The 20,518-nt window shown below is 39.2% G+C and overlaps 1 protein-coding gene across 1 annotated transcript in view; it reads right to left on the bottom strand.

Moving 5' to 3' along the window:
- The window catches only part of bicd2 (bicaudal D homolog 2 (Drosophila)), a 49,282-nt gene that overhangs the window by 18,913 nt on the left and 9,851 nt on the right, over positions 1-20,518 (bottom strand). The window contains exons 2-4 of the mRNA XM_061874290.1: positions 5,226-5,438; positions 4,934-5,086; positions 4,415-4,831 (exon numbers count right to left, since the gene is read on the bottom strand). Coding sequence (XP_061730274.1) covers positions 4,415-4,831; positions 4,934-5,086; positions 5,226-5,438 — 783 coding nt within the window. The remainder of the gene's footprint in view (positions 1-4,414; positions 4,832-4,933; positions 5,087-5,225; positions 5,439-20,518) is intronic.

Here is a 20,518-nt window from a genome sequence, read left to right as displayed (position 1 = left end):
GAGCTATGCGAGTGTTGCTAATGTTTGCGTCCTCCAGTCGCACTTCATAATGTTACATTGTTGTATGTAAGTATTTCTTATGGTCTGAAGGGGCTGCAGCGCTACTCAGTTGTAATACACTTTACCACCACTTGTGGCAGTAATGACAATATCAAACAAACATAAGAAGTCTGGAGCTATGTAAGTCATAGAGAAGTTTCTTCAGCGCAAGAAATATGACTAAGGTGGTGAAGCTGTATTTTCATTTGCACTTTAATTTTTTTGACAATTTAATTAAGAAACATTCTTTAATATAAATATTTTTAATAATTTATTCATTTTAGCACTAAATAATTGTATAGTAAAACCTTGATTTGTGAACCCATTTATTTTGCAAACAATTCCATTAACAAACTTTTAGATTGAGCCAGATAGGCCTCCGTGTGCGAACCACGTCGCTGTAGACAATTGATTGATTGAAACTTTTATTAGTAGATTGCACAGTAGAGTACATATTCCGTACAATTGACCACGAAATGGTAACGCCCGAATAAGTTTTTCAACTTGTTTAAGTCTGGGTGCGTGTTAATCAATTCATGGTAAACAAAAAGCAAGGCGCAGAATTGTTGCCTGAGGCAGAGCGCACGTCACTTGCTGCACAGAAAAAGAGACGTGTCATTTCTCAGTGTTTCTTTTTTTTCCATTCCCCAAGTTTTTTCTATTTTGCTAACTCAATGGATGGATGGATGGAAAATGGGTCAAAAGGCCAACAAACCAAACCATCCAAGAAAGAAGGAGGGATTCTCTGTAGACTAAAAATTACTTTTTGCCAGGATTAAGGCCAATAACGACAACATCATGTGTCACAACAAATTTTAAAGAGCCGTCAATATAAGGCACCCTGGATATATTCCTGGTGCAGCGAGGACCAAGTGAAGGCCAGTCTGGTCAGGAAAAAACTTTCTCCCCCTGCCCTTCCTTTCTCTACCTCGCTTTTTCTTTGCAGTCATAATGATGATTCATCTCCTCTTCCCGCTTGCATGCCACGAATATTTGCTAACAAAAGGTCATAAATGATTTGACTTTTTTTTCTTACTGTAGCAACATGGTTGTTAATGTTTTTGAGAGCACCAGAGTGGGACTTTTGTGTGTGTGCGCACGTTGACAGTGCAGCTTACTGCTGCTGTTGTGATGTAAAGAGATCGTTGATCCATTTTCCCGTTATGTTTGTTTGAAGACAGTATAAAGTGTATATATGCTGTATAAATATTAAAGTGTGTATTTTTGTTTACTAAAATATGGACTTTTGTCAAGGCTGGGACCAAATATTCAGGTTTACATTGTTTCTTATGGAAAACGGCGCTTCACTATACAAACGTTTTGGTTTACGAACCACGTTCTAGAACAGGTGTGTCAAACATACGGCCCGCGGTCCTGAACAGGTTTGATACGGCCCATGGCCCATGAGATGAATTTGCCAAGAATAAAAATTAACTGCATTTTTTATTGAAAGAAACTGCTGTTATAGATGAATCCAATTGATGTCACAAGAGCAATTCAAGTGTAATCCCTGTCACATGTGACACTGTTTAAAGAAATCAGCACAAGTGCAAGCAATCAGTTGCTTCTGATGTGGCTGGCAGCAGATAGTGGCAGACTGATGCAGTAGGAATGCACAATACCTTCTTTCATTGTCAATTATGCACTCAACACATAAAATAACAAAACAGTAAGATGCGAAGACTTAAGTCCATCATCTTTGAAGTAGTTAGAGTTCTGTGTAGGCGCAATGTGGACCCTGAACACCATTGTAAAATTGTGTGTTTCTTCATTTGTTGTTTGTTCTTTTTTTTATTTTAAGCAAAAATCTACCATGTTTACTACAAGTGGGGGAAATAATCGATTTAAAAATGCATTGAAATACGGATATGGACGATCATAAAATCGATTCGTAAACACCAATAATCGATAATCAATTTATTTATTGTAAATAAAGTTATGTATACCGTTCTAAAGTTGGGCTGACTGCAGCGAGCCACCTCACCGACATCTATCCAGCTCCTTTATTTTAGGGCACTTATGTTCCAGTTTTGCAGACATTTCCATTAATTTCGTCAACGTGAGAATTAATTTAACTGTTTCTTATTATAAATGCACTGTGTTTTTAAAGTTGCAAGTGTTAAACGCTTATTTAGTGACATTACAAGAAATGTAAAACTGAATCAGCCCATCCATCCATTTACTACCGCTTGTCCTTTATAGGGTCGCGGAAGCCTATTTCAGCTGCACATGGTTAATAGATTTTCTTTCATGCGGACCCTGAGCTAAAATGAGTTTGACAACCCTGTTCTTGAGTTTGACACCCCTGTTCAGGAGTCAATAAAGTTTGCAAATAGAGGTTCGACTGTTTATACATTTATTTTTCATCAGTTATTTCTGAGTGCTTTCTTATGCAGTATATTGGGTTAGTACTTATACTTAGGGCTGGGCGATATATACATATAAACGATATATCGCAGGTTTGTCTCTGTGCGATATAGAAAATGACTATATCGTAATATTCCATTATATGTTCTCACACAGTTGCTTTTAGCTGCGGGCATTATATTACTGGCGTTTCTCACTCCTCCTCGTCTCTCATTCTCACAGAGACGGAAAACAAGCCCGCCTTCTTACATACGTCACATACTGTCGCGCGTTAAGCGTCATACACTCTCACCGAGCAGAGAGGTAGCAGCATGGCTAACGTTAGCTGAGGCAGGTCGAGCCGAGCACAGTTTGTGACAATAGAAGAGAGAGAAGGTGCGAAACTGATCACAAATGGAGGAAGAACAATAAATGCCCAAAATTAAGAGCAGGGGATTCATCATCTGGCGGTGGTTTGGCTTCAAGTGGGAATATATTCAGCAGACAACAGCAATATGCAAAGTATGCAGCAGAATTGTTACTACAAAAAGGTAGCAACACTATTAATTTGTTCTTTCATTTAAAAAGTCACCCGTGAGAGAATGAAGAGTATTTAATAAATACAGTTTTGGTCAATTGACTTAGTTGTGATTTCCCTCTCTGCATAAAAGTTTAAAATCAGCATATATTAATGCAGTATGAAGAATAATGTTTTAATGTAGACACATAGCATCATACTGCTGTGATTATATGCATCAAGTGTTCATTCAAGGCCAAGGCCAAATATCGTAATATATATCGTATATCCCAATATGGCATAAAAAATATCGCAATATTAATAAAAGCCAATATCGCCCAGCCCTACTTATACTTTTCTAATCACCCTGACCTAAGCCTAAGGTTTATGTTAGGGCTGCACAATTCCTCAAAATGTAATCACAATTTTGATTTTGGCTTCTCACAATAGAAACCCTCCACATTTAAAAGTATTAATGCAAAAAATAATTAAATGTTTTTAATGCTATTGTTATTCAAATTATTTTTGTAACAATTTTTTTAACTTGTTTTTGTAACTTATTATATCCAGTTACTCTTTAAAATTATTTTAAAAAATTGATGTTTTGGTGGTACAATAAATACTCATGTTATTAATCGTGATTTCAATATCATCCATCCACCCATCCATCCATCCATCCATCCATCCATCCATCCATCCATCCATTTTCTACCGCTTATTCCCTTTGGGGTAGCGGGGGGGCGCTGGTGCTTATTTCAGCTACAATCGGGCGGAAGGCGGTGTACACCCTGGACAAGTCGCCACCTCATCACAGGGCCAATTTTCATTTCAATATCAATCAAAATAATTTTGACTATAATGTTTGCCATAATCCGCCAACCCTAGGTTATGTGTTAAATGAAATACCGGTAATAATCTTTGTGATTGACACATGATTTCATATCATTTAACAAGGCTGTTTACCTGTTAAACTGCAAGTATCCTAGATATAATCACTGAATATGATGTGGATCAAGCGTGAGATTACTAATTCAGTATTAATACTTGAGTGAGTCCAAAGTCCCTCTGTAGTGAAAACCTGGGCCCCGGGGTCAAAAAGGTAAGGACCCCTGATTTATGACATGTGTTATGTTGGACGTGTGCAGAGTTACAGTGTATATGTAAAATGGAGCTAAAGTGCACTCTATTAAAATAAATAAATGAATAAATACATTAAAATAGCAGGCTTCACTACATAGCTTAAAATGCAGCCTGGATTGCTGCCACCTTTTAAAGATGTGGGAGAGTGCAGAGTTCCAGTGTGTATGTAGAATGTGGGTAAAGTACAAAAAAAGAGCGTTTTAGGTAAAAGCGGTAAAGGCACTTCCAAATGGTCTAAACTCATGAATCAGTAGCTAATATAGTATTGTGGGACCTCTCAGACTTCTTTAGAAATAAGGGATCCTGAATAACTTTATGTCATTTGTATTTCTTGGGACAGCAGGATCAAAGCATATTTAAAGGCTCTCCTACCTGCGCAAGCTGCTGTTTGAGTTTCTGGATCTCCGAAATGTTGAGCTCGCTCAGGAGGTCGTCCACCAGGCTGGGAGCGGGCTTGGAGTCGTTGTTGATCAGGCCGTTCTCGAAGCCACGGATCAGCTCGTCGTGGTCCAGCTCAGAGATGGCGGAGGCGTCATCATGGAGTTTGAGGTTGTCGAAGGACACGTTGAAAGAGCCGTTGTACACGGAGCCCCCGATGGTCACGTAGTGCGAGAGTTCCTTGCGCAGTGTGGCCTTCTGCTCACGCTCCGTTTTGATCGTCTCCAAAGCCTCAGTCAGCTGACGCTCGGCGATCTCCCTCAGTCGCATGGCGTCCTCCATCTGGCCGTGTACGCACTGCGAGTCCTCTTCGAGACGTTGGATCTCATGCTTGAGGCCTTCAAATTCCACCTGAAAGGGTATAAATAAGAAGAATGGCATTTGAAAAGAAAACTGTTATTTGCTTAAACACAAAATGAAAGTGCATTTTTGACATCAACAGTCCATGCTCACCTGGTTCTGTCTCAGCACAGACACTTGCTTCTGCAGAGAGATGTTCTCCTCTTCCAGCTCGCTGTAGTCCTGCAGGAGCCGCGACTCCCGCACCTTATATTCCCTGATGTCATCTCGCAGCTGACTGCGCTGCAGCTCCGCCTGCTCTGAAGTCTTCACAGCCGAGAAACAAAGAATAGAAATACCTTATAAAAACATGAGCCTTATTTTTTGGATCTAAGCCCCAGATGTGGTACAATTTGGAATTTTGACCACATTAAGAAAAGCCGGTGAGTGTTATTAATAATGTCACCTCTCTTGTTTCCAGCGCGATGTTTGACAGGCGCTCGTTCTCAGCCTGTGCACTGGCGATCGTTGCTTTGGCATGTCGTAGCTCATTCTGCTGCTCCAGGATCTTCTGCTGGTACTGAGCCTCCTTGCTAGCCGACTCCAAGATCAATGACTCTTCCCTGCTCTCTCCATCTGCTGCCACCTTCCTGTGGGCGGAGTGCACTTGCCCAAAAGCCTGAAGGAGATACATCATAAAAATTAGGGATAGTCCAGAAAAACCTTCAAGCAAACGTATGGCCTCTCCTGCAGCATCAACTAGTGTTGTGCGATACAGAAGATATAATAAATTATACAAACCCCATTTCCATATGTGTTGGGAAATTGTGTTAGATGTAAATATAAACAGAATACAATGATTTGCAAATCATTTTCAACCCATTTTCAGTTGAATATGCTACAAAGAACGCATTTGATGTTCAAACTGATAAACTTTTTTTTTTTGCAAATAATCATTAACTTTAGAATTTGATGCCAGCAACACGCGACAAAGAAGTTGGGAAAGGTGGCAATAAATACTGATAAAGTTGAGGAATGCTCATCAAACACTTACATGGAACATCCCACAGGTGTGCAGGCTAATAGGGAACAGTTGGGTGCTCTGATTGGGTATAAAAGCAGCTTCCATGGAATGCTAAGTATTTCACAAACAAGAATGGGGTGAGGGTCACCACTTTGTAAGCAAATTGTCGAAAAGTTTTAGAACATTTCTCAACAAGCTATTGCAAGGAATTTAGGGATTTTACAATCTACGGTCCGTAAAATCATCAAAAGGTTCAGAGAATCTGGAGAAATCACTGCACGTAAGCGATGATATTACGGACCTTTGATCCCTCAGGCGGTACTGCATCAAAAACGGACATCAGTATGTAAAGGATATCACCACATGGGCTCAGGAACACTTCATAAAACCACTTTCAGTAAATACAGTTGGTCGCTACATCTGTAAGTGCAAGTTAAAAACTCTACTATGCAAAGCCAAACACATTTAACAACAACACCCAGAAACGCCGCCGGCTTGGCTGGGCCCGAGTCCACATTTCAAATTATATTTGGAAACAGAAGACGTGGTGTCCTCCAGAACAAAGAGTAAAATAACTATTCTGATTGTTATAGGCGCTAATTTCAAAAGCCAGCATCTGTGATGGTATGCGGGTGTATTAGTGCCCAAGGCATGGGTAACTTACACATCTGTGAAGGCACTATTAATGCTGAAAGATCCATACAGGTTTTGGAACAACATACATGTATGTTGTCATCCAAGCAACGCTATCATGGACGCCCCTGCTTATTTCAGCAACAAAATGCCAAGCCACGTGTTACAACAGCATAGCTTCGTAGTAAAAGAGTGTGGGTACTTTCCTGGCCCGCCTGCAGTCCAGACCTGTCTCCCATCGAAAATGTATGGCGCATTATGAAGCGTAAAATACGACAGCGGAGACCCCGGACTGTTGAACCACTGAAGCTATACATAAAACAAGAATGGGAAAGAATTCCACTTTCAAAGCTTCAACCATTAGTTTCCTCAGTTCCCAAACGTTTATTGAGTGTTGTTAAAGGAAAAGGTGATGTAACACAGTGGTAAACACGTCCTTTCCCAACTACTTTGGCATGTGTTGCAGCCATTAAATTCTAAGTTAATTACTATTTGCAAAAAAAAAAAAAAGTTTATGAGTTTTAACATTAAATATCTTGTCTTTGTAGTGCATTCAATTGAATATGGGTTGAAGAGGATTTGCAAGTCATTGTATTCCGTTTATGTTTACATCTAACACAATTTCCCAACTCATATGGAAACTGGGTTTGTATATAAGATAGAAGATATTACAATAATTATATATACATTTGGCCGGCGATAGAGCTTTTATTACTATCGCCATATTGTGATTGTTGTTGACACATTCTTGCAGAGTCCTGCAAATCTGACAGCGACAATACACAAAGGCGACCTAAACGCAATGGAGAAATCACTGCACGTAAGCGATGATAGTACGGACCTTCGATCCCTCAAGCGGTACTGCATCAAAAAGCGACATCAGTGTGTAAAGCAAGTATCGGACACCTCAGTTTCTTTAGACGCATCCTCGCTCATCAGTGCGGACTGGACACTGGCCGAGTTAGTGCGCGGCCGAGAGTGGAGTCGGCTCTCTTAGACTTAGACTTCCTTTTTATTGTCATTCAAATTTGAACTTTACAGCACAGATAAGAACGAAATTTTGCTGCATAAGCTCATGGTAGTGCAGAATAAAACAAGCAATAAGGGGCATATATAATTAAATAAATATATATAAATAATATATAAATATATACAGTATATAACAAATAAAAATATATAAATATATATAAATAAATAAATAAATAGATTACTGTGCAGATAAATATATTGCACTTTTTTACATGTGTCCACGTTTATGGATGTATGTTATATTGTCTTTTTTATTCCAGCGAGTTAATCCATTTTGGGGGGAGTTCAGGGGATAATTTAATTATAATGCGTTTAAGAGGCTTACGGCCTGAGGGAAGAAGCTGTTACAGAACCTGGAGGTTCTGCTTCTGAGGCTGCGGAACCTCTTTCTAGAGTCCAGCAGTGAACACAGTCCTTGGTGAGGGTGGGAGGAGTCTTTGCAGATGTTCTGAGCCCTGGTCAGGCAGCGGCTTTTTGCGATCTCCTGGATAGGAGGAAGATGAGTCCTGATGATCTTTTCCGCTGTCCTCACCACTCTCTGGAGAGACTTCCTGTCTGAGGCATTGCAGGCTCCAGTCCAGACAGAGATGGTGTTGGTCAGCAGGCTCTCTATAGTGCCTCTGTAGTATGTGGTGAGAATGGGGGTAGGGAGTTGTGTTCTATTCATCCGACGCAAAAAGTGCATGCGCTGCTGAGCTCTTTTTACAAGAGCTCTGGTGTGTAGGGACCAGGTTATATTGTCAGTTATCTGCACCCCCAGGAACTTGGTGTTGCTTACCATCTCCACCACTGTGCCGTTGATGTAGAGTGGAGCGTGGCTGGAATGGTGCTTCCTGAAGTCATCGAGGATCTACTTGGTCTTGTTGACATTCAGGACCAGGTTGTTTGTTCTGCACCAGTCAACCAGATGTTTCACCTCCTCCCTGTAGTCCATGTCATTGTTGTCACGGATGAAGCCCACCACTGTTGTGTCGTCCACATACTTCACAATGTGGTTAGTAGTGGACTCAGGACGCAGCCCTGGGGGGAGCCGGTGCTCAGGGAGATGGCACTGGAGCCATGAAATTTTCAGAATTGTCCGGTATTTTTACCAAATGTTCTATTTCTACCATAAACGTCTGCAAGCTGCAGCCTGTCAGGGCGCCGCCATCTTGACTTGGTTGCTTTGTTGAGTCTGCTCCTGTCTCTGGCCATACTCCCTCCACCCCAGCAGACGATGGCATGGAACACCGCAGAGGCCACCACAGTGTATGTTTCTTTTACTTTGTATTCATAGCTGTATGTAGAAGTGGCTGGTTGCATCAGCTCTTCTCTTTTAATGTATTTAATGTCCTTTGTGTTCTTTGATGTTGGATGTTTGTGTGCTATGGCTATGAGTTCTTTTTTCCCCTTGGCCCAGACTTAGACCGATTTACCCCCACCGAAAGTGCAATTATCAATTCCGGTTTTTCCAACATTTTATTTTGAGATGAGAACAGTAATATTAATCGCAGTTGTCATTATTACCACTTCTTGTTACATCCCTAAAAAAGGAAAAAGGAAATAATTTACAGTAAGTATTTAAATGATATTGTTACACCACCATCACGTGTTTTTGTCTGATTGTAATTGTTTTTAAAAATGTAATAATTCAATGGTCGTGAAAATATAAAGTATCAAAACTGAAAATTGGAAGTATCGTTATATACATTGATATGACCAATTCTGCTGCTGTAACTTCTTGGTATTAGATCGATATTTAAATTTGTAGTACCGTCCAAAACTAATGTAAACTGAAAAGTATCCAAATAACAAGATAATAAATGATTATTACATTTTAACAGAATTGTGGATATAGACATGTTACAACTGAAAATAACCAGATATTATTACTATCCGTAAATTAGAAAGTAGATTAATAATATTTAAGACAATAACGCTATTGTAGGGCTGGGCGATATATCGATATAAACGATATATCGCAGGTTTGTCTCTGTGCGATATAGAAAATTACTATATCGTAATATTCGATTATATGTACTCACACAGTTGCTTTTAGCTGCGGGCATTACATTACTGGCGTTTCTCACTCCTTCTCGTCTCTCCTTCTCACAGAGACGTAAAACAAGCCCGCCTTCTAACATACGTCACACACTGTCGCGCGTCTGGCTTCATACGCTCTCGCCGACCAGAGAGGTAGCAGCATGACTAACGTTAGCTAAGGCAGGTCGTGCAAGCAGAGCGGAGCAGGGTTTGTGACAATACAAGAGAGAGAAGGTGCGAAACTGATCACAAATGGAGGAAAAACAATAAATGCCCAAAATAAAGAGCAGGGGATTCATCATCTGGCGGTGGTTTGGCTTCAAGTGGGAAGATATTCAGCAGACAACAGCAATATGCAAAGTATGCAGCAGAATTGTTACTACAAAAAGGTAGCAACACTATTAATTTCTTCTTTCATTTAAAAAGTCGCCCGTGAGAGAATGAAGAGTATTTAATAAATACGGTTTGGGCCAATTGACTTAGTTGTGAGTTCCCTCTCTGCATGAAAGTTTAAAAGTAGCATATATTAATGCAGTATGAAGAAGAATGTTTTAATACAGACACATAAAATCATAATACTGCTGTGATTATATGCATCAAATGTTCATTCAAGGCCAAGGCAAAATATCGTAATATATATCGTATATCCCAATATGGCATAAAAATATTGCGATATTAATAAAAGCCAACATCGCCCAGCTCTACGCTATTGCATGCAGAGCGGCTGTTCTATAATCATTTACAACCCAAATTAATTATTGTGATACATATCTTAATAGCAGGAGGCTGCAACATATATCGCAATATAGATTTTAAGCCATATCTTCCATCCCAAGTGTGAACTTTGATTGGCTTACTAAAGAATCTTTAATATCCCAAACACAAAAACAGCACTGACGACCATTTCTCCCATAAGTATGAAAGGGTCTTATTAAAGGAGATGTTTGTGTGACAGGATGTAAGAGAAGTTAAGTCCCTACCTTTAGTCAAAAGTGATTTATGACCCCCCATAAATCAATGATTTATGACCCTCAAGGTCAAAGGTCAATGATTTATGAGGGGTCAAGTTCAAAGGTTAATGATTTATGAGGGGGTCAAGGTTAAAGGTCAAAAGTCAAAGGTCAAAGTCAAAGGTCAGGTTCAAATGTCAAGGTCAAGTGGGTGTGGCTTACCCGGAAGAGGGTGGAGTTAAGACCTGCGGTGGGAGTGGTTAAACCAGGAAGAGGGTGGAGTTTTAAACAGAAAAAGGGCAGAGTTAAGACCTGCGGTGGGAGTGGTTAAACCAGGAAGAGGGTGGAGTTAAGACCTGACAGGGAACAGAGGAGGGATCAGTTTTTTTAAGAAAGCAATGTCATCTGAGCAGCATGTGACCATATATTTGATAGTTTAAATGTTTACGATCGTTTGAAACAACTTCCAGATTTCGATGTATTGATGGCTGGGAATGTTACGTGTGGAGATGTGGACACGCACACACACGCACACACACACACACACACACACACACACACACACACACACACACACACACACACACACACACACACACACACACACACGTAGAGGAGGGGTACAAAAGGGCGGTGTAAGGCTTAGTCATTATTTGGAGCTTTATACGTTAGCGTAAAGACTTTGTTCGATTCGGTCATGATTAGTGAAACGCCTGTGTCGATTTATAAAAATAATAAAACTTACATTGACGCTCCGCAAAAAAGTCGAGTGTTTCTAAATCGTATTCAGATGCCGCCGACCGAGTCTTTGCGTGAGAAATGGGACTTGGAAGGGGAGGGATCTTTTGGATTTGTATTCAGATACGAAATGGGTGATATCTGCTTATTTCAGCTAAAAGAAAGAAGAGACGGAAGCCCTTTCTCGATATTTTCATCGTTATCTACCGTGGATTGGGAAGTTTTTGGTGGACACGCACACACACGCACACACACGCACACACACACACACACACTTCACACACACACACACACACGCACACACACACACACACACACACACACACACGCACACACGCACACACGCACACACACACGCACACACACACACACACACACACACACACACACACACACATTCGTACGCACTGAAACAACTTCCATACCTCACGAAAACATATTTAAACAGATGGAAAAAACTATCGCAGAACACAGTGTCACGTAGCAACTGGTCTTTACGGTCGTCTGAAACAACAGGTCAGTTTGGGGTACAAAGGAGGGTTCAGTTTTTATGGGAGCTTGAGAATGTCGTATGAATAGCAACTGGCCACCCATTTGACAGTTTAAATGTTTACGATCGTCTGAAACAACAGGACACGCACGCACGCACGCACGCACACACACACACATACACACACACACGCACACACACACACACACACACACACACACACACACACCATTACCTCTGCTTTACCATGTTATTAGACATTGGTTTAACTCCATTTAAGCATTTAAACGTTAAAAGCATTGCACTTGTACGACGTTGTAATACTTTTTTTTTACCAGCCGATGACGACGAAGTGAAAGACGATGAACTTTGCTTAAACAGTCTTACAAAGTTGGAAGATGATTATCGAGGTGTGTTTAAACCTTCGAATTATTTAATATTGTGTGTATTCATTATTTTGTTTTATAGAGGATTTGCCGTAAGATCCTAACGCGATCGTTTTAACACAATCGCAGTCTGGTGAGTCAAATGATTCTCATTTTACAAGAAAAAAAACATGCGGTATACGATACATATATACATATATTTACTTACATCTCCGGCTCGCTGGTCCCCCTTAAAGCTGGCGTGTCCGTCAACGGCCGTTCCAGGCAGAGGAGAAGGCTTGATTGTGCCAAAGACTCCAGACATCGAATCCTTGCTCCGAGGGGAAATCATCGAAAACGACGGTGAATGTCCGACAGGCACCCGCTGTAAGTTTTTCTCGTTTTCTGTAAGCTTTTTTAAGATTCTCAGGAGCTTTAAAGAGCTCCTCTCATTCCAATGTCTTTCGCTCAAATGAATTTCGCGCCTAAGGGGAATGGGCGGGGACTGATTCCGGAGGTGGGCGGTTGTTTCCGCCAAGCAACCTTCTGGTTGAAATGGAGTGTGGATCAAGATGGATCCCTACTCTATATTCTTTTATTTAACCCAATGTTTTTTAAATACGTGTATAATGCTTTATATCCTATGTGTTGTGAATTCCATCCTACAATATCTTCCAAGGAACCCAAAGAAATGTTACCACACCTCCCGCTTTATTTATTCTATAGATTACCTGAACTATTTCATAAACTAAATCTTGTCTTGTTTCTGATGCTATGTTTTTTTATGCTCATCAATGCACTGTTGGACTGCGAGCACACAACTACTTTCCTTGCTTTGTTTTCCTCTATCCAGTTAACTGCCATATAAATTGCTACCAATTCCCCCGTAAAAACAGATAGTTTATCACTGATTATTTTATTTAATACTATGTTTCCTTGTGGGATAACTGCTACAGCTCTTACCTTTATTTTTTTTTATATAGTTTTTGATGCATCCGTATATATCATATCTCAATCCATTTTTCTATCCGGTAACTATTTAAATTTCTATTCTTTAGTAATTGCATGTTTTCTTTTGGGTTATCAAACATCCACGGTGGTATTGCAGGCATTGGTACTGTAGGACTAACTTTAATATTGTCAATTTTAACTTTATTACATATGTCTCCTATAATCCACCCAAAACTATTCTTTTTTGTTTTCTCTTTTTCTTGGCAGATTGGTAGCACTGGACAAGTCGGATATCCTTGCTTGGATCCTTTTAAAGTTGCCCGATAAACTGCTGAGAGTTGATCTCTCCTCTTGTCCAAAGGTTTTTCGTTCATTTTTACTTGTAATACTGGCACTAGGGTCGATGTAGTAGCTCCACAACATAACCTTAAAGCCTGTGACTGGATCCGGTCTATTTTCCCAAGTCATGTTTTTGAAGCAGATTGGTAAATAATGCATCCGTAATCAATAACAGATGGAATTAAAGTTATAAATATATACATGTATTGTTTTCAACGTTAACCTATCAGCCCCCCAATCATTACCCCTCAAAGACCTCATTATATTTAACACCTTTTTACTTTTTCCCCTATTTTTTTATTTTCCGGAAGGAACACTCCTGAAGGAATAAATAAAGTACTATCTAATCTAATCTAATCAAATCTATTTTGCTGATGTGGGTTGACTAGTTCATATTTTTATCAAACCATATTCCTAAATATTTAAATACTTGTACCTCTTCTATATTTTCACCTTAGAGATTTTATTTGGAGCTTGTTTGGTACTTTTGTCTTTGTAAAATGTATGACTTTTGTCTTTCCAACAGAGAATCTTAAACCTCAAGCCGTTCCCCAGTCTTGAACATTATTTACCACTTTGTTAGTTTTTTGATTATTTCTTTTGACTCTAAATAATATACTAGTCTTTCATTAATCTTTTTTTTTTTTCCATTACTTTTCCCCAAATTTATAATTTCCTGCCTCTTCCGGGTCTTACCCTGACTTGCATATTGGAATTGTTACTGCTAATTTTCCCCTCTGCCGGTCATTCTCCTTCTTCATATATCCTGTCATATCATTTCAAGACCACTTCTTTGACGATGCCACCTAAGTTTTTGATCATTTGATAACCCGCTAGGTCTTTCCCCGGTGACGTATTTTTAACCTTTTTCAAAATTCGAACCATTTCATTCAAAGAAAATGTCATATCCATAGTGTTGGTAAAGCTATTAACGTTGTCTTCCATCATTTCCCCAATATTTAAACTCATTGTTTTTTCTCTCTTTTGTTTTTCCACATTTCTCAAATTATCATTACTGTGAACTTTAACAAATGTTTTTGCTAAAGGTTCTGCTGTTTCTTTACCCGTGACTACATCTTCTTTGATAAATGTGGCACATCATCCTCTTTACCCTTCATTCCTATCTTTACGAATCGTTATATATCCTTTTATTATAAAGTTTAATTTTGGCTTCAGCCCTGTTTCTTGAATACAAATTATACGTGGTTTAGTTTTCATATTTTTAATATATCCCTTTAATTCATGTTCGGTTGCTATCAAACTTCTGGCATTCCACCGGACAATTAACAGGGTGTTGGAATGTGGTGACATGACTCCGTCACGTCTACTCTCCGTAGTACGGCTTGCACCCGGTACCAAGATAGTTCTTTCAACAACTTTGATGCTGCTTTGACAATTATTTTGATCTTCTCAGTCTTATTTTTACTTTCATTTTGTATCAAAGCTGAGTTGTGCTCTCTGGTTTATTTTGCAAATGAACCGACAGAACATGATCATGTACAAGACTCGCCTACCCACAATGCACTGCAGCCCAACGCTCCTGGTCGGATGTTTTTTCGGGGTTCATGGAGAGATGCGGTAAAGAGTGGTAGCCAAGACACACGGTCACACACGGTCACACTCGGCAATTATTTTGACCTGGGGAGCAGATATAGAGGAAAAAATGTGTCTGGGGGGCCGGGATATCTGATTTTCAGGTACAAAAAACTTCACAATGACACAAAATAAACACAACAGTTAAACCTCACACTAAAAACAAGACATTGACTTGTACGTTCAAAAGACAGAATAGAACAAGTCAAGACATGCAATGCCATCTACAAAATGTTATGTAAATGTTAGTCATTACACACGCGGCTATGGTTTTGATGTATTTGTTACAGACATGTTTACGTCAAGTAACATCACATGGTTCCATTTGCACCTTTCAACAAATCTGAAAAGGAATATTAAGAAGTAAAACTTATATTTAATCCTACCTCTTCTCCGAGCACACGGTGACCGTACATACGGGTCGAAAAATGTTGACCTAATTCAGCATTTCTCAAAGTGTGGGGAATAGAGACATGACAGGTGGGGGCTCGAGGAAAGGGAGGAAATTTTTTATTTTTGATTTTTTTTTTACTATGCTTTCATTTTCTATACACACTGTAAATCACTTTGTGATTCTGTCTGTGAAATCCGCCGTATAAATAAATGTAAATTACTTATTTTTCCTGTAGGCTTTAAATTTCTCGGCAGGAGCGAAAGTTTGACAGACATAGCAACAGTAACTTTTGCAGGCAGGGCTAAGAGGAACAAACTTTCGCGCGGATGGGTAGCAGGCTAATGTGCGAACCACAATTACACAAAATGGATACATTTGCAACTCGCACCTCAAAGGTCTGCGGAGAAACAAAAATATGACGGGTCTAATCAACCAAAAAGTCAACCTAAAAGAAAATATGGCGAAGGGTATCTTGCTCTTGGATTCACGGCAGCGGAGGTGGGGGCAGAGGAGAGACCCCTGTGTGTTCTTTGTCTAAAACGGCTAGCAGCAGACAGCCTGAGACCCAACAAAGCAAAGAGACAACTCGAGACCACACATGATGTCCAATAAATTGTTTTGTTGGGGCGATGGGGGTAGGTGGGCCTTGAGTCTAAAGTGGTGATGACAGAAAAAAAAAAAGTTTGAGAAGCCCTGACCTAATTGTACGGATCTCACTTTAAACGGCAAACCGATCATTTAAATGTTTTCACTTTGAATATGAAACGAGGAGTAAAATGTACAATATTATCAATTATTTCACAAGGACATGTTTTAAGGATATTGTACAGTATAATTAAATCTAAAATGAATGTGATCACTTTCAGGATCATTTTATTTTTAGCCAGTAAACAACTGTTATGTACTTTTGAATCGGGTTTTCAAAAAAAAAAAAAAGGGAGGGACAATCAAGGATCAACAATGGCACGACTTTCACTAACTTGCGTGAGGTCAAAAGTCAAGAGATTTTAGACCAATGCTGCTTTGGATCTGTTCCTGCTAAACTAGTAAGTGACTTTCAATGCTCAAATCAGAATAATAATACAAATTTTAGCTACTGGAAATTTGTGTGGTAGCAATAAATACCCACCAGCGCGATACTTCGCAGTTCCACACTGACCAACCACGCAACAAACTCAAAAGAACTGTACAAGGAAAAAAACAATGCAGTGACTTCAAACTGCAAATATAAGGTTTGAGTAAAATATGTAGGTTGGTGTGAATGTTGTCCGTCTATCTATGTTGACCCTGCAATGAGGGGGCGACTTGTCCAGGGTGTACACCTCCTTCCACCCGATTGTAGCTGAGATAGGCGCCAGCGACCCCCACGTCCCCAAAAGGGAATAAGTGGTAGAAAACTGTGGAAAGTTCAGTAATACAGAATCATTGTGGCATTATCGTGTCAGTTGGACGCTATATGCGCTAGTCCTCATGGTAAATGTGGTTTTCCTTTTGGGAAAACGCCATCGCTTTGGTTCACTGGTGCGGCCAATATAAACCAAAACTGAAAATTCTTAAGTGGGGCTTTAAGTAGAGTTTATAAATCTTGTATCTGTGCCACATATAGCCTTATTTCAGTGTCAACAGTCTCCAGCTTACTTGCTACACATGTTTTGGCTCTGCCCATCCCTGTGCAGTTATTGGACCGACATTTTTAATACTTTGTCTCTTGTTGTAATTACCTACTAGGCCTTCTTTGCCTTTATTTGATGTTGTATCTTTATGTTAGCAATTGGGACTTTTTGAATGAAATTGTCTGTGGCTCCATGTTAACGAAGTTGCCTGTACTATTTGACTGATGCATTTTATTGATTGATTTATTATTTTTCTTTCTTTTTCGCTTTGTCTCCTCAGAAAAAATTTTTGGTAACTTTGTTTGTTTTATAACTTGTGCCAGGATAGCAGTAATTGCACAAAGGCATTCTTCTTTTAGTTTTCTGACAGCACGTAGGCGTTCGCATCAACTTTCGTCTTTTTAACAAATGGGTAAAGGGGGAATGATGTATGCCGTAAAACTAGTTGGCACATTTAATATTTAATAATAATGAATATTGTAAAATTCTATAATTTTTGTTATTTAAAGGGGAAAACCCGATTCAAAAGTACATAACAGTTGTTTACTGGCTAAAAATAAAATGATCCTGAAAGTGATCACATTCATTTTAGATTTAATTATACTGTACAATATCCTTAAAACATGTCCTTGTGAAATAATTGAGAATATTGTACATTTTACTCCTCGTTTCATATTCAAAGTGAAAACATTTAAATGATCGGTTTGCCGTTTAAAGTGAGATCCGTACAATTAGGTCAGGGCTTCTCAAACTTTTTTTTTTTCTGTCATCACCACTTTAGACTCAAGGCCCACCTACCCCCATCGCCCCAACAAAACAATTTATTGGACATCATGTGTGGTCTCGAGTTGTCTCTTTGCTTTGTTGGGTCTCAGGCTGTCTGCTGCTAGCCGTTTTAGACAAAGAACACACAGGGGTCTCTCCTCTGCCCCCACCTCCGCTGCCGTGAATCCAAGAGCAAGATACCCTTCGCCATATTTTCTTTTAGGTTGACTTTTTGGTTGATTAGACCCGTCATATTTTTGTTTCTCCGCAGACCTTTGAGGTGCGAGTTGCAAATGTATCCATTTTGTGTAATTGTGGTTCGCACATTAGCCTGCTACCCATCCGCGCGAAAGTTTGTTCCTCTTAGCCCTGCCTGCAAAAGTTACTGTTGCTATGTCTGTCAAACTTTCGCTCCTGCCGAGAAATTTAAAGCCTACAGGAAAAATAAGTAATTTACATTTATTTATACGGCGGATTTCACAGACAGAATCACAAAGTGATTTACAGTGTGTATAGAAAATGAAAGCATAGTAAAAAAAAAATCAAAAATAAAAAATTTCCTCCCTTTCCTCGAGCCCCCACCTGTCATGTCTCTATTCCCCACACTTTGAGAAATGCTGAATTAGGTCAACATTTTTCGACCCGTATGTACGGTCACCGTGTGCTCGGAGAAGAGGTAGGATTAAATATAAGTTTTACTTCTTAATATTCCTTTTCAGATTTGTTGAAAGGTGCAAATGGAACCATGTGATGTTACTTGACGTAAACATGTCTGTAACAAATACATCAAAACCATAGCCGCGTGTGTAATGACTAACATTTACATAACATTTTGTAGATGGCATTGCATGTCTTGACTTGTTCTATTCTGTCTTTTGAACGTACAAGTCAATGTCTTGTTTTTAGTGTGAGGTTTAACTGTTGTGTTTATTTTGTGTCATTGTGAAGTTTTTTGTACCTGAAAATCAGATATCCCGGCCCCCCAGACACATTTTTTCCTCTATATCTGCTCCCCAGGTCAAAATAATTGCCGAGTGTGACCGTGTGTGACCGTGTGTCTTGGCTACCACTCTTTACCGCATCTCTCCATGAACCCCGAAAAAACATCCGACCAGGAGCGTTGGGCTGCAGTGCATTGTGGGTAGGCGAGTCTTGTACATGATCATGTTCTGTCGGTTCATTTGCAAAATAAACCAGAGAGCACAACTCAGCTTTGATACAAAATGAAAGTAAAAATAAGACTGAGAAGATCAAAATAATTGTCAAAGCAGCATCAAAGTTGTTGAAAGAACTATCTTGGTACCGGGTGCAAGCCGTACTACGGAGAGTAGACGTGACGGAGTCATGTCACCACATTCCAACACCCTGTTAATTGTCCGGTGGAATGCCAGAAGTTTGATAGCAACCGAACATGAATTAAAGGGATATATTAAAAATATGAAAACTAAACCACGTATAATTTGTATTCAAGAAACAGGGCTGAAGCCAAAATTAAACTTTATAATAAAAGGATATATAACGATTCGTAAAGATAGGAATGAAGGGTAAAGAGGATGATGTGCCACATTTATCAAAGAAGATGTAGTCACGGGTAAAGAAACAGCAGAACCTTTAGCAAAAACATTTGTTAAAGTTCACAGTAATGATAATTTGAGAAATGTGGAAAAACAAAAGAGAGAAAAAACAATGAGTTTAAATATTGGGGAAATGATGGAAGACAACGTTAATAGCTTTACCAACACTATGGATATGACATTTTCTTTGAATGAAATGGTTCGAATTTTGAAAAAGGTTAAAAATACGTCACCGGGGAAAGACCTAGCGGGTTATCAAATGATCAAAAACTTAGGTGGCATCGTCAAAGAAGTGGTCTTGAAATGATATGACAGGATATATGAAGAAGGAGAATGACCGGCAGAGGGGAAAATTAGCGGTAACAATTCCAATATGCAAGTCAGGGTAAGACCCGGAAGAGGCAGGAAATTATAAATTTGGGGAAAAGTAATGGAAAAAAAAAAAAGATTAATGAAAGACTAGTATATTATTTAGAGTCAAAAGAAATAATCAAAAAACTAACAAAGTGGTAAATAATGTTCAAGACTGGGGAACGGCTTGAGGTTTAAGATTCTCTGTTGGAAAGACAAAAGTCATACATTTTACAAAGACAAAAGTACCAAACAAGCTCCAAATAAAAACTCTAAGGTGAAAATATAGAAGAGGTACAAGTATTTAAATATTTAGGAATATGGTTTGATAAAAATATGAACTAGTCAACCCACATCAGCAAAATAGATTTGATTAGATTAGATTAGATAGTACTTTATTTATTCCTTCAGGAGTGTTCCTTCCGGAAAATAAAAAAATAGGGGAAAAAGTAAAAAGGTGTTAAATATAATGAGGTCTTTGAGGGGTAATGATTGGGGGGCTGATAGGTTAACGTTGAAAACAATACATGTATATATTTATAACTTTAATTCCATCTGTTATTGATTACGGATGCATTATTTACCAATCTGCTTCAAAAACATGACTTGGGAAAATAGACCGGATCCAGTCACAGGCTTTAAGGTTATGTTGTGGAGCTACTACATCGACCCTAGTGCCAGTATTACAAGTAAAAATGAACGAAAAACCTTTGGACAAGAGGAGAGATCAACTCTCAGCAGTTTATCGGGCAACTTTAAAAGGATCCAAGCAAGGATATCCGACTTGTCCAGTGCTACCAATCTGCCAAGAAAAAGAGAAAACAAAAAAGAATAGTTTTGGGTGGATTATAGGAGACATATGTAATAAAGTTAAAATTGACAATATTAAAGTTAGTCCTACAGTACCAATGCCTGCAATACCACCGTG

The sequence above is a fragment of the Nerophis ophidion genome, linkage group LG16 (genome assembly GCF_033978795.1).
Source record: "Nerophis ophidion isolate RoL-2023_Sa linkage group LG16, RoL_Noph_v1.0, whole genome shotgun sequence".
Taxonomy (NCBI): Eukaryota; Metazoa; Chordata; class Actinopteri; order Syngnathiformes; family Syngnathidae; genus Nerophis; species Nerophis ophidion.
Note: the sequence above shows the minus strand (reverse complement) of the source record. Positions and strands in the feature narration are given on the sequence as shown.